Source organism: Tricharina praecox (assembly GCF_024521635.1).
Source record: "Tricharina praecox strain CBS 144465 chromosome Unknown BZA05scaffold_29, whole genome shotgun sequence".
Taxonomy (NCBI): Eukaryota; Fungi; Ascomycota; class Pezizomycetes; order Pezizales; family Pyronemataceae; genus Tricharina; species Tricharina praecox.
The window spans coordinates 65,570-78,959 of NW_026250431.1; the positions used below are offsets into that span (position 1 = coordinate 65,570).

At 51.2% G+C, this 13,390-nt stretch overlaps 4 protein-coding genes across 4 annotated transcripts; 1 reads left to right on the forward strand and 3 right to left on the reverse strand.

Annotated features, from left to right (window-relative positions):
- Positions 1 to 46: 46 nt before the first annotated feature.
- On the reverse strand, positions 47 to 823 carry BZA05DRAFT_421626 (uncharacterized protein; the record flags this gene model as incomplete). Its single annotated transcript, XM_051485735.1, has 3 exons — positions 47 to 276; positions 414 to 457; positions 564 to 823. 3 exons carry the CDS (start codon positions 821 to 823, stop codon positions 47 to 49), a joined length of 534 nt encoding a protein of 177 aa, XP_051336018.1.
- A 1,781-nt stretch (positions 824 to 2,604) lies between these two features.
- On the reverse strand, positions 2,605 to 3,629 carry BZA05DRAFT_155681 (uncharacterized protein). The gene is made up of 3 exons (XM_051479037.1): positions 3,361 to 3,629; positions 3,232 to 3,304; positions 2,605 to 3,177 (listed from the first exon to the last, which is right to left on the reverse strand). The coding sequence occupies exons 1-3, from the start codon at positions 3,484 to 3,486 to the stop codon at positions 2,744 to 2,746; spliced, it is 633 nt and encodes a 210-aa protein (XP_051336019.1). The 5' UTR covers positions 3,487 to 3,629; the 3' UTR covers positions 2,605 to 2,743.
- Positions 3,630 to 6,093: 2,464 nt separating this feature from the next.
- BZA05DRAFT_155698 (uncharacterized protein) lies at positions 6,094 to 6,981 on the reverse strand. The gene is made up of 2 exons (XM_051479038.1): positions 6,592 to 6,981; positions 6,094 to 6,519 (listed from the first exon to the last, which is right to left on the reverse strand). The coding sequence occupies exons 1-2, from the start codon at positions 6,786 to 6,788 to the stop codon at positions 6,168 to 6,170; spliced, it is 549 nt and encodes a 182-aa protein (XP_051336020.1). The 5' UTR covers positions 6,789 to 6,981; the 3' UTR covers positions 6,094 to 6,167.
- A 2,826-nt stretch (positions 6,982 to 9,807) lies between these two features.
- Positions 9,808 to 10,422, forward strand: BZA05DRAFT_421629 (uncharacterized protein; the record flags this gene model as incomplete). The annotated part of the gene is made up of 2 exons (XM_051485736.1): positions 9,808 to 9,962; positions 10,011 to 10,422. The coding sequence occupies 2 exons, from the start codon at positions 9,808 to 9,810 to the stop codon at positions 10,420 to 10,422; spliced, it is 567 nt and encodes a 188-aa protein (XP_051336021.1).
- Between the last annotated feature and the right edge of the window lie 2,968 nt (positions 10,423 to 13,390).

The following is a 13,390-nucleotide window of genomic DNA, read 5'->3' on the forward strand; positions in this document are numbered from 1 at the left end:
AAACCTCACCACGTAACCTGTGGCCATGGAATTTCAAGGGGTTCACTCACCTCTGCACCTGACTCGGCTCGAGGCCCGCCCCCGTCCCATCACGTCCTAACGGTCCACCCCACGCGTCCACAAATCGCATCGACCATGGTTCAGCCTTCCCTACCCACCGCCGCAGCCTCTCCCCTTCCTCAACCTTGCCTTTCTCCTTCATCTCGACTGCCAACTGAGTGACTTGATCTCCGATCATGGGTTGTCTCGGCGAGTTAGGGGTAATACCCCTCGCACCTGGCTTTGGCCAGGTACGTTCATCAAATCTACCACCAGCGTCACTTGATCTCCGATCATTGGCAGAGTCTGCCTTAACCATCAGCCTGCACGCAAGGAAGAATAAAACAGCGAACGAACAACTGGAAAGCACTTACATATGAACTCGCCAGCCGCGCCGGCACGTGTGCCAATTGGGACGCTTGTTGAGGTTGTGGTGCAGGGATGAAAACCTGACTGTAGTTCCTCCGGTTCTTGTTCGCAGGGCAAGTATGGCCCGGGGTGGGCTGCTTCAGTGGCCGACATACTATCTCTTCTCGTGTAGCCGCTTCCGGGGTTCCATAATGTCCCCGCAGGGACGACCAGCATTCAGGTCTTGGGGGGAATCTGGTGTGCCAGCATCATCGTCCCCGGAGTTCCATATTGTCACCGCAGGGACGACCAGCATTCTGGTCTTACGGATTTTAAGCTCATTGTCACCAAGCTGAATCATCCCAGCGGCGATTGCCTGGCGGAGCGCAACAACCACGGCACGAGTCATGTGGGCCAGGGGGCATTGCGTATCCATTATGTAATTTCTAGCCGCCCTTTGTAAAACAAATTCAAGAACTCATCGTAAACCTGTTGCTCAAGCTATTCGTCGTCGTGCTGAGTGCCATCCTGGTAACCCTGTGAGTCGGGGATGTCCCAGTGGCCTGGTCGGTGTTTTCCCAGGCCAATTGATGGCCGCCCGGGAAACCAGAAAGACATTGCCTGCAATGTCGTTCCCGGCCCCTATTCGGTATTCACATTAGCTGTGGGATACTTGTGTATTATCGCATGGTTAAGAGAACACTTACCCGGGTCTATCCAGCGTGACGTAACCGGATTTGCAAGTGGGACATGTTGTCTCAAATGCTTTGGCGTCCGACGAATCGGGCGCCTCTTATTGGAAGCCCGGGGGACCAGAACCATATTGCCTGTAATGTCTTGCCCGGCCCTATTCGATATTCGCGTTAGCCCAGGGACATTTGGGAATTATCGCATGGTTGAGGACACGTATCAAAGTCCGCTTACTAGGTCTGTCACGACGGTTGCGATGGGGGCATGATGCCAATTTTGTTTGGCATGCCCCGCATCCAAGGTATGATGCGTTCCACAGTATTATTCCGGGGGAAAGTGTGACAACTAGAGTTGCTCGTGGAGGTTGTAAGAAAACGTTGTGGAAGGGGAGAAGGGAGAGAGTTGGGGATTGACGTGAGAAGGGAAGTGTTTGGTGGAGGTTTTTGTAGGGAAGAAGTGTGGAGAGGAGGAAAAGAGGAAGCGAGGGGGTTTTGTGAGAGCAGTGACTGTGTGTGTGCGATGGGCGAGGCGTGGGTCACTTTACAAATGAGTGGGTCGTGACTGCGATTTCAGCGAATGGCTAGCACACTTGACAGTACGATTATGCATGACGCCCGCAGCTCGTAAAAGTTGGAGGGCACAGCGAAATTGGGTGGTTCGCCTGGAAACTAGCCAGCTTGACTGTGGTTGCGACAAATTGGTACAAGTGCAAATGGTTGAACTTTCATAGCAAGGTTGTTACGATTCTCGTTCTTGTTGAAATTCCAGCCTCGTCACTAGTTCAGGATATTGCACATGTATCATACATATTCGTCATATGCGCCTCGAAGAATCCTGTTTATTCTCATACTTGCTTCAGCTTCTGTGTGGTATGTCTAGCTGGTCATCCACTGTCCTTTTTTGTGTGAATGAATCAAGCAATTGAACACACACTCATATCCTCAACAAAGGTTATTGATTGTCTCATGTTTGTCTGATGCATGCTTCACCGATATCACTCGTTTGCTGGCTTCCTTGTCACGCGTTTGTTTCACTGTTTTTTTCATGTGTTTGTTTCTTCTTGCAGCCGACCTATGGATTGCTCATTTCTCATGTTCTAACTGTTGCTCTCTCTTCTGTACGATTAAGGATCTGCTGTCTTGGTACCTATAAACGCGCATGATACTGCCCAACCAGCTAGACGTCATCTTAGATATCATCTTCGGTCGAATACCATCTTGCAAATCTACTACCAAAACATCACTATGGTGACGGTTTATCAGCTGCGTGATCGTGTGTGATTTTGCGGCAGATGCGGGTATCGCACGCGTGGCACGGCTGGCGAACCGCGGCGCGGCTGGCGAACCGTGGCGCCAACGGAACGCCACAGTGACGTATGGTACCTGTGAAGGGACAACTGGCAAACCTACTCATGCCGCAAGTGAGCTTTTTGCCATGGAATGCATGCGGATTATGTTCACGTTCACAAGAATTGGAAATCGCATGGGAATGAAAATGGATATAATTGTTAAAAAGAAAAGTAATAAATCGCTTTACACTTTTCATCCGGGTGCTAATTTAGCACAGGACGGAAACACGAAAATGAAATACATCAGAAATGACAGCTGTTGCAAAAGCTCACCCTCAACCACCAATATATTTCCATCATCGCTTTGGGTACCAACCCCTATGAAAGCTGTACTATCTGCACTCCGGAATCGTCGCCGTCACTGTTTACGATGGCCGACCATAATATCTTCATGGTTGCCTTGACGCGGTCGTCGTTTTCGTTCTTCGTGAGGACGAACGGCAACTTTCCCGCGCGGTCGCGGGTACGTTTGGCGATCCGGTATATTGTGTCCCTGCTAGCCGAGAGGTCCGGCCGATGAAAACCCATGGCCTTTTTCGGTAGGCAAGACCACACCGGCCATAAGTCTTTGGAACCATTATCATCGTCGCAGTAGTCAGGGTGCTGCGATGGCGGAGCTTTGCGGCGAAGGGGAGATTCGCAAGATTTTATTCGACTCCCGTATTCGGCCCAATACATGGGATCGCCTGCGCTGGCGTGATTGCGGTTCTCTGCCGTCTTCGGCGCTGCTGACATGTTCTGGCAAAGGCGGCCTGCGAGGTGTCAGATGGCAATGAAAGGGAAGACAGCGATAATGGCGTACTTACAGCCATTTCGGTGTCGGTAATCGTGCATAGCCCGTAGTCTGTCATTGGACAGCGTAATGTATGCTTTCTGGATCTGATGGTGGTCAGTCAGGGGAATGCGGGGCATCGGTGATGTAATATTGATCTCACCATCTCCTCGCTCGCGATCCGCTGGTCTTCCTCCTCAGCAAGTACCCTCTCGTGAGCTCGCTTTATCTGGTGTATTTCGGCGGAGTGTGGGATAGCGAGTATCCGGTAATAGCAAATAATCGCCATCGTTGAACTCAGATTGTGAAGGTCGATTGATGGGGTTCTGAGATAGGTGGGGTGTGTAGAATGGAGGATGAAGGATGGAGGATGAGGGAGGCGGCAAACAGACGATTGTTAAATATCGTCTTCTCTTGGATGTAAGGCCAAACATCGACTCCCCGGAACCAGTATGATCAAAGGTAAAATGTTAAAGGTGCTGAGAAAAAATTATCAAGAAGACTCAACACCGACCGCTTACCTCTGAGATATGAGACTGCGGCTAGACCTCCGACCCGCCACACCCATGGCAATCGTCAATGATTCCACACCGCTGCGATAGAGTTCTTTATTGACACTGTGTCATTGATCTCCTCCCAATTAGGAGCTCCGTGTAGTTCGAGAACAGGCTTCCTAAACTCTACCGTCGGACCCCCATCACGCGGACACGTTAGTTTCCGCTCGACTCAGCCCTACATCGCTGGAAGTATGTGGAAGTGTCGAACCTCGTGCAAGAATGCTCTCCCGGCGCCGAATTGATATGCCTCCGTGGGCTCTATAGTTTCGTCTCAATATGTCAGTCTCCACCAGATACACAGTTCACTTCGTTCGGAATATTGAGGAGCGGCCCTACCTGTTTTGAACATGACAACTGTCTTGCCGGTATGTGAATGACGTGCAGAGAAGCGGAGAATGAAGAGCAATACAGGTTACATCATGCTGACTTCTGCCGTTGCCTCGGACACTGTATCAGGCTAGCGCGCTCGCTTCCCCCACACATGGAGCCATGTTCGTTAAGGTTCGGACGCTATGACAACTAGAGAAAGCGGCAAACGACTCCGCAACAAAACAGAACACCCGAGCCACAGCTCTACGACAACAATTCCCGCGACGACCCTCTCGCATTGCAGGTTCATCAAGACGATGAACCCGTTTCTTATTCCTATTCAGTAAGCCAATATTGTGAACTTCCTTCTTGTTGCCTGAAACCGATCACCTTCGGCCTCGAAACCGGTGGAAGAAAAGGATCGTTCCGATGCTGACCACCATAATAGCTTCATTTCGCAGGACGGTTGGGACTTCCAGAGCCTAAACTTACCTACGAATAAACTTCAGACAAGCTTTTACGGCGAGATGGCTGGTGCGATATCGACGAGCTGTGGACAGATGGCGACATCAGCTGTCCGAGAGACTCACGTCTAGTTCAAGAGACCTACCGCTCTAGGCGTGAACGAGAACTGGTCATCATGTCGGATAAGACACGGCAACTGAAGAAAGCCGCGGTGTAGGCGGGGGTCAACAGCAGGTGGCTGGAGGAGCGGGCACCTGGGCCCATATCAGGCATTACGGGTGTATTCAACACTGATTTTGCTTTGGTATGTAGGGTGGATGAAGTAAAGCCAGGCTCATACCCGGCGATTGCGGTAATTCGGGCGGCATTCTGGTATTACCGACCCACATCTGTACGCGTTTCTGCAGTCGAGTACCTCTGCCGGACTGACAACCGCCTTTCGATCGTATCGCCGCTGACTGTCAGAATCGCCTCATGAAGGGACACTGTCCGCCCACCTGTTCCCTCCAACCGCACCACGGACTGAGCTTTCGAGTGGATAGAGTTTCTCTCTAGATGTTGTTTAAAGATGTTATGCTTGTCGTGAGGGTTTTAATGATGATTTAAGTTACACTTTCCACCCACATGTGAAAATGCGGACGATACTTGCTCCCCCCTTCACCGAACGTCCCACACCTCATATCCGACCCAGTGATACACTCAATACGGATCTACGTGCCATCAACCATAAACAGGTATGCCTAACTCAAACCAAAGTCTTGTCTCTGCTGACCACCTTATGCTCTTAGGCCTGAATCAACTGAGCCTGCACGACAACAGCCGCGTCCAGGCCTACAGAGAGATGGACCAGAAGTTTGGAACCTGCTATATTCCTTTCAACCGATAGCCAACATAACCGCCGGTGCCGTCCACGTTCCATTGGGTTCTGTGGGATTTGTTCCTGTCCACACCCCCTTTTGACCCGGCAAACTTTGCTGGTGGCCCGACATAGACGGTCGCGAAAGCCCGTCAGCTGGCCCATGACTCACCGGGACTATGTGATGACTATTCGGAGCTCGAAAACGGAAGAACCCTCCAGGAAATTCAAGGTTCTCCGCGAATCCACGCTGTCACCTCCGGCTAGCTACCGAAGCATCACCTTCTCAGTTCAAATGAGCTCCTGAGATCTCTGTCGCGTTCGAAGACACCCTCCCGGTCTTTCAGCTTTAATTTGAGATTCATGAAGATGGAACCATTCTTCAGGAGACCGGCTGTGGTTCGGGGTGGCGCGGCGGAGGTGCTATTGCGTAGCTAGACACGAGTGGAGGGAGCTGTTTTGCGAAGGCGTGCGAGTTACGCGACTACATTCCGTGACTTTCCTTACTATTATCTTGATGTATTTCTAATCGTTCTTTTCTGTGGGAACTCATGACTATCCATATTAAAGCGCAAAATCGAGGCATGATTTACAGCCGCAATCCGTCAGAAATTAGACAAAAGAATATCAATTAAAAGCAACCCAACATTTCCGAATTCCAAGTGCATAACAGAACACGGCCAGACAATCAAACGAAACCGACAAAGAAAGGACCAGTACAAGTACAGTGTAAACAGCCGTCTCCGAACCCCAACGCATTTTCATTTCCCACCTCCGAATCACCTAAAGCAACCCCCGCCCCTCAGAGTCGAACAGAATTTCGACAGCAGCACGAACAGGTAGGCGCCGCGGATAAACGTGTCGTGGGTATTTAAGGATCAGGGCCCCAGTAGAACTGACCACCGTATCCACGTGCCTCGCCGACGCGGTAGAACATATCATAACCCGCGGGGTTCGCGTATCCGGGCGGTGGCGGCGGCACCGGCGGCACGACCATCGGGTGAACGAGTGGGCGATGAGGAGCCTGAGGAGGTGCAGCCCAGGTGGGTACGGGCTGGTAATAGGGAGCTCGAGGAGGCGGAGGAGGCGGCGGAGCAGCCCGTGCCCAGGCGGGCGGAGCTGGCGGATTGACAGCCTATTCACCGTTAGCTACGCGTCCTTGTGTTTCCAGAAGATTGTTAGAGATCAAACTGGGGAGGGTACGTACAGGAACGATGAAGTTGTTAATGTAATTCTCGCGGGCGTGTATGTACTCGTTCCCGCGGTGGATTGCGTTGCGCCGGGCGTGTTCCGCGTGCGCGCCGAGGATTGCGGTCGGATGGTTACCGTTCGCGAGGACGTAGTGCCCGTTGACCACCATCGCAGTTTCGCTGCCGTCGGAAAACTGTATGTAGATAAGATCATCAGGGTAGGAGCCCGGAAAGCCTGGGTTTTGATTCATCGCTAGTGATGGGCTGTGTAGATGCTCTTTAGATGATTTTGTGAGGAGGATTGGCGGTTCTGAAGGGTGGGCTGGGATTTAGGTTTCTGTAAAGTTGTGGGATGATTGCGAAGCCTGATGTTTTCGGAGGGAGTGATAGGATAGAGAGAACGGTAAGACGGGAGCTTTCGCGGCCCTTTTATAAAAAACTCCGTAGCCTCGTAGAAAGGATCGCGGCGATCCGTCCTTTGAAGGAACTGAATTCGCGCCCTTTTGAAAGGGCCCGGCGGATCCTCAGAGGGTTCCTCGGTATCACTGTTTGTAGCCACCATGGGATCAGTACAATTCATGACCGAAGAATTCGAAAAATAGGTTACTAGTGACGATCATTGGCCCGTACCTGGTGAGGTTGACGTTCGGTTTCAGGCACAGCATTCAAACATCCGAGATTCTCGATGGAACTGTTACAAGACAAAGTCGAAGATGTTGGTGTATTTGGAAACGAGTTGCACTGATGTTTGTTTGTCATCAGTACGAAACGTAGGCATACAGAGTCAGTAGTAGAGGTAGATGACTGAGGTCGAAAGGAGGATTTCACACCGGTAGACGGACGACTACTTCTCGGGTTCAGCCAGCAGTTGTAATATGGTCGCAAGGTTGCGGAAGAAACACTTATTGGTGGAGATTGTCCATGAGAGGAGCAGAGAGAAATCGATGATTGCAGTGCGATGGTGGAGGACGATGAGTTATATAGGGCCAGGACGGGTCATATGAGAGGGGTTATTGCGGAGACGGTGGAAAAGAAAGATCTGGAAGGGTGGAGAAGAAAGATGTAGGAAAATCTAAGAAAGAGCCGTTGAGTGAGCTTCTAACTAGAAATGGAGCATTCCAGTCGGACCCTTGTTGCGGATGTCCATCGCCGACCAAATAGAGTGTTCCGCCTCCAATCTTCCGGGGGTCTAAAATCTGGGCCGTCCAAGGCGGGCCTAAAACATGACTGGTCTGTCCAGATGGGATACCTACTTGATACCTCGTGGCGAAGCCATGAGGACTGATACGACTATATACCGTGGCCGCCATGTTTCCCTTAGGAAAGAAATTTCACCTATCTAGAAAGGAACTCTCCACCGGCAGTTCACATACAATGTTCTAGCCTGCCGGGCAAAATGATTTCTTTATAAACTGACCCGCCCGGGGGGCAAATGACTGGATATGCGATCTGACCGGACTGCCGAGTAAGAAAATATTCTCGACAGACCGGTCTGTGCAGATACTTTTTAACCCGATCGACCGGCCTGCTGGGTGATTTTGGTCGCCTGGCCAGTCCACCAGGAGTATTTTACGAGTAGACCAGCCTGCCGGACAAGATTTATGTACATATCCGTGGGCATCACATTTACGGCGATGGATTGAAGTATATCAGCAGTCAATAATGTTCTATCGAGTCACCGCACAAATTTTTACATAGACCTCATGTGAATCTACACATTATCGTCCCCTCAGCGGTGCACCCTAACCGTGCATCCTTTTTCTCGTACTAAACACCCGTCCAATGTCTTCCTTAGTTGTTTCCCCTCCAGGCTCCAGCTTCCCCCTGACTACAACCAACGCAACAGATGACCTTCGTTATGTTGCCAGTAGGACGAGCCCTTTTCAGGATGAATGCTGTTTGGGCACCTGGGAGGAGACTGCGGCGGCTTGCTGTGGGTGCTGGTAAAACAGCGGCGTTTCGTAAACTTTTCTCGGTTCTGTCGATCAGTGCTTGAAAGTTCGGCAGAGACATCTGTAGCTTCTGCAATCGCAGTGATGACGGTTACACGTAAAGGCATGATGCGTGAAGATGTGAAGCCGAATATAAAATGTGTCAAGCCTGATATATGTCTATTCTTGGTGGCAAGATGAACAGCTCTTTCATAGTAGCGAGAAAAAGATATTCTCTAATGGATCCACAGAACGTTTTAGCTACCGAGTAGCGCCGGGAACTTGCGGGCAGACTGGCCCTCTCACAAATGTGCGGGCAGACCGGTCGGCTTGCAAAACTTTTCCCCACTGTCTAGTCACTTCGCATATCCAGTCACTCCGTCTGGGGGCCGGTCACATGGTCTGGTGGCCGGTCCATTGATAAAATACTAGTTTTGCCCGGCAGGCTAGAACACATCCGTGGAGACGACTCAATGTATCTACGTCTCGAGAACCTGCTCAGTCTGGGTTGCATATCAATGGTGACCCCACGGGTGCCCTATAATTCCCTTAAAACCTCACCGCTGAACTAGCCATTTCTACCCCGGAAGTCCTATTCACGGTGATTATGCAAACAGAGGCGAATCGGCCGCCCTGAGGTGAACGCCCATCTTACTTCGCCAAAGAGAGCAGTAAGGTAGACGACAGCAACCACCCCTGCCGATTCCAGCCTACGTAGCAAGAAGTGAAAATGATGATCCGACAGCTGAGTGACTCCAGCACAAGCAGTCACTACATAGCCTACAAGCTCGGTCTTTGAACGAAAGCTGAGGTATGAATATCCATGAAAAGCGCATGGGGCAGGGATAACCATGTAAAGGCAACTGGATGACCTTCTTGTATGCATCATAGAACGGTATCATTTGATACGTCCGTCTGCCAAGATCTGGTTTCAAATTACGAATGGCATAAGTTACAGTAACAAGAACCATGATGGTTTGATCGAGTGATCTCCCTCAAAGAGAAGTGTAGACGGACATGTGGCCACAGACCACTTGACGAATTGAGCGGTGGGCATTCTTGCGAGGCAGCTATGACCAATTCGCGATGGGTGCGCGGTAGCTCTCTTCCGCATTCAGAACAATGCTGATGCTCTCCCAGTCTGATCCACAATCCCATACTTCATCAAGCTCTATGGTCCTTTGAATCCGAACCAGTCAGCAGTCTCCTTTCCGCTCCCTCCTCTCTAAGCAGTTGGCATCGCCCACACGGCCCTTCAAACCCTTCCCCCTTCGTTACCAAACTTCACCACCTCCACCCGCAATGCTTTCAATCGCCATGATCGATCGGGATGAGAGCCTGATGGCGATGGGCCCGCAGACCTCTCTCTACTTGTCTGTTCAAGAACCCTCCATCACGATCCAGCTAGTGCAGAGCCCCGACGCTAAGTGGGACGTCACGATTTCGAATCCGGCAAGGTATGTGCATCCCACCAGATCTATATACTCTTTGCTTACGGCACAAAGTTTGAGGAGATGCCCAAACGATGATTGTGCCTTCAATGATATGATCCGCCGTGGCATCGAAGAAACAATTGACTATATCTACGCATTGGAGCCTCCGACAGACAAGTATCCCGAAGACTGGGCAAAGGCCACGTTCGAGTTCTTTGCCATCGGCGACGGCGGGTACGGGATCAAGCTTACCGGCTTTGCCATGATGCAAACGCCGATCATCACCGATGTCAACCCTGCGGAAGACGCAAACTCAACAATGTTTGCTCTCGAAGAGGACTCGGCGGAGCCGGGCGCGACCGAAGCCCAGCCGAGACTGGCGATCGAAGATATCCCTACGCGTGCGACCGAAGCGGGGCAGGATCTAGCACTCCGTGATATCCCTCCGCTTGACCGAAGCGGGGCAGGATCTGGCTCTCGATAATATCACTGAGGCTGCGGGACGAGATACCTCTCCACCCCCGGCGAGCATCTGGGAGGTTGGAACTGTTGTTGGGATAAACAATGACATCGGATGGCGGTGTCAATTCTGTATGTTCTTCCACCTCTCCAGCCGGTGCATACAATTATCTAACCCCCTCCAGGCACCCAGGAGTATCCAGCGGATGTGATTTTCTTGGCAGCTGCGCATCGTCGAACCTCCCATTTGATCTTTGTGGATATGCGAGGCAGTGTGGGCATGTGAGGAAGTCTGGGCATGTGCGGCCGTGTGGGCATTTAAAGCAGTGATATTCGGCATGGATTTTTTTGGTTTGCGCGTTAGGGGTTTTGCTGAAGTGTAATGGGAAGGGCGGGAGTTTTCGACACAGTTTTCATTGCATACATGTATCTGCCTTCTATGCTTCCACTATCAACTCGATGTTCCCAAGGCATTTCCTTCGCGGTCAGTGATGGAATCGTTTTATTACACTAAAATCTGAGATGCTTCGGATGATGGTTGCGTGGCTGACGGCAGCATCACATCGTCCCAACAGATCCGCGGCTTATTATTGCAAAGAGTAATGAAGCAGCAGGCAACACAGATCCAAGAAGTCTGAACGGAGGAGAAAAGTATTCTTTCTACGCAGGAATATCCAGAGCAGAAAGCTTCTAAAAGCTCTGTCGATAGTTCTCAAGGTGAAATGTCCGAACAACGGTTGTTGAATAGATTCTTCAAGACTCTCCACGGTCCACCGATGCCGCTCATCGAGTGATACGCGATAGAGAGAGAATACTAATCTATTTCCCAAACATCCTACTGAACTATGGCGAATTAAACTAACCATCTTGCCCTGCCAGGTTTGAGGAGGTTCGAAGTTGAAACCTCGATGCCGTACAGTCCGATGCGTCGCCACTGCATACCGAAGCAAAAGCAATAATCGATCTACCGGCAATGACAGATATCGCCTACGAGCTTGCTCCTTCCTCCCCCTCATATCTCCCCTCATTTCCGCCGCACCGTTCTCTTGTGCAGCCTGGCGTCCCTGTTTTCGCTAATAACGACAGGTACATGGACCTCTACGCCCGCTCGGAGCTTTAGCTACCCAAACACCAGGGCGAGACACTCCCCCGTTTTTCAGCCCTGCCCTTTCGCGTTACGATCCCTTTCAACCATCTTTCATCTCTCATCCGTTTCATGGCGGTGAGTTACGGGCCTACGGCCGTGGTTGATGGCGAAGGTGCCAGGCTGCGCAGAATTGGTCTCGATGAGCGCATGTTCGGATTTCTCAGACGATGATGTTGGCGAGGGATCGCTCTGTACGTTTATCGATTGGTACTCGGTCCTCCGCCCAGTTTGTTCTGTTTCGGCCGCGGAGGTTGTGTTGGTAGAGGAGGTGAAATCTGCTGTGCGGCCAATACTGGCTCCGGCATCGGCACGCGGGATTCCCGGTTATCCTACACCAGCGTGTGAATTTTCTGGCTCATCGCATCCATTAGGGCCTGAACGTCGTTCGTGTCGGGTTACATGTCTCGCTTTGCTGATGTAAGGTGTTTGACGGCTCCAGCTGACTATCGACCTCTTCGCGGAAGAGCCCATGATCGCCACCGAAGATTATCTGAAGCTTTGCCGTGAGTACATTGAGATTTCCGACAGCAGTCTGCGCGGGGGTACTGACCTGGTAATCAGTGTCGGACCGATCCTTTTCGCCATCAGATCCGATGATCCGACGCAGGGGAGGGTGGTTGGGCAAACGGCGAGCCAGGCGCCTTACGAGGCCCTAGCGGTAGGAGTTGGGCTGAAATTTCAAAAGGGGAAGGAATGAACTCGAAGAAAGCTTCATAGTCCCGGGCTCTACTGGCAAAAACGCGAGATGTCATTCACAGCTTGGTAGCGAGGGGTGAGGGAGAGAGGCGAGGGGCGAATGACGTCAATCACGTAAGTGACCTCTGGTCTTCAGTGACGGGGACTTACCAACGTACAGCGGCACGGAAGTAAACTTCGCCGCTCTCGTATATATATTGTCGGCGGGTCGGTCTGTCCGGTCCATCATTCTTGTCATGAATTTCATAGTTTTACTTTTCTTAAATGTTCTTTTCTACTCGCACAAACCCTCTCTATCATCTATCACACTCTCCGTCAAACTCTCGAGTATAAGTTCACATTCGGTCAGCCGAACGTGACTTTTACGCATCAGCCTCCACCAAACTGTCGAGTTCAAACTCCTCTTTGGGCAGTCGACCCAGATTTCTACACATCAGCATCCCCTCTCTACTGTTTTCACATCACTCCTCCACAATAATTTCCACTTTCGATCCGTCTATTCTCGCACCATCACCCCAACCTCTTCCCCCCATGCTCCCCCCTCTCTGAGGTTGCAGCGCATGCACCTCATAACACTCAAAGGGATCCGCCACAGAACTGTCCACCGTTCCTACTCCCGCTGATGCGATGGTATGAGCACCATTAAACATCTCCCTCCAGTACGTTCATGATCAGCACTTTTTAGAGTCTTACTGACATGATTACCATTAAAGTCCCCTGCTTTCCTGGCTTGGGAAGCAGCGAAAGAAGAGGAAGATAATCGTACCCTTCTCGGTAATCAAAGCGCTCCTGGACCCACCTGCGATACCACCGCAGTAAGTTTATTCGGAACCATTGTAGAACTTCTTACGAACATAAATGCGATTCAAGTCACCCTACTTCCCCAGTTGGGAACGGACATCAAACTTCCTCTCAACAGAGCGTTTCCTGTCCCGCCTGCGGTATCGCAGCCAGTTACGTTGTCACCCACGCTACCGCTTACCCTACCACCAACGCTGCCAGCGACTCTTCCCGCCACTCAATAGGCACCGCAGGAACTCGGCCGCAGAGGGCTCCAATTCTGAAAAAACCCAAGCGCTAATTGGATGGGGAATTGGAGCCCGCACAGTGATGGGCTAAGGCTTCGGAGACATCAAATCAATACGGCTAC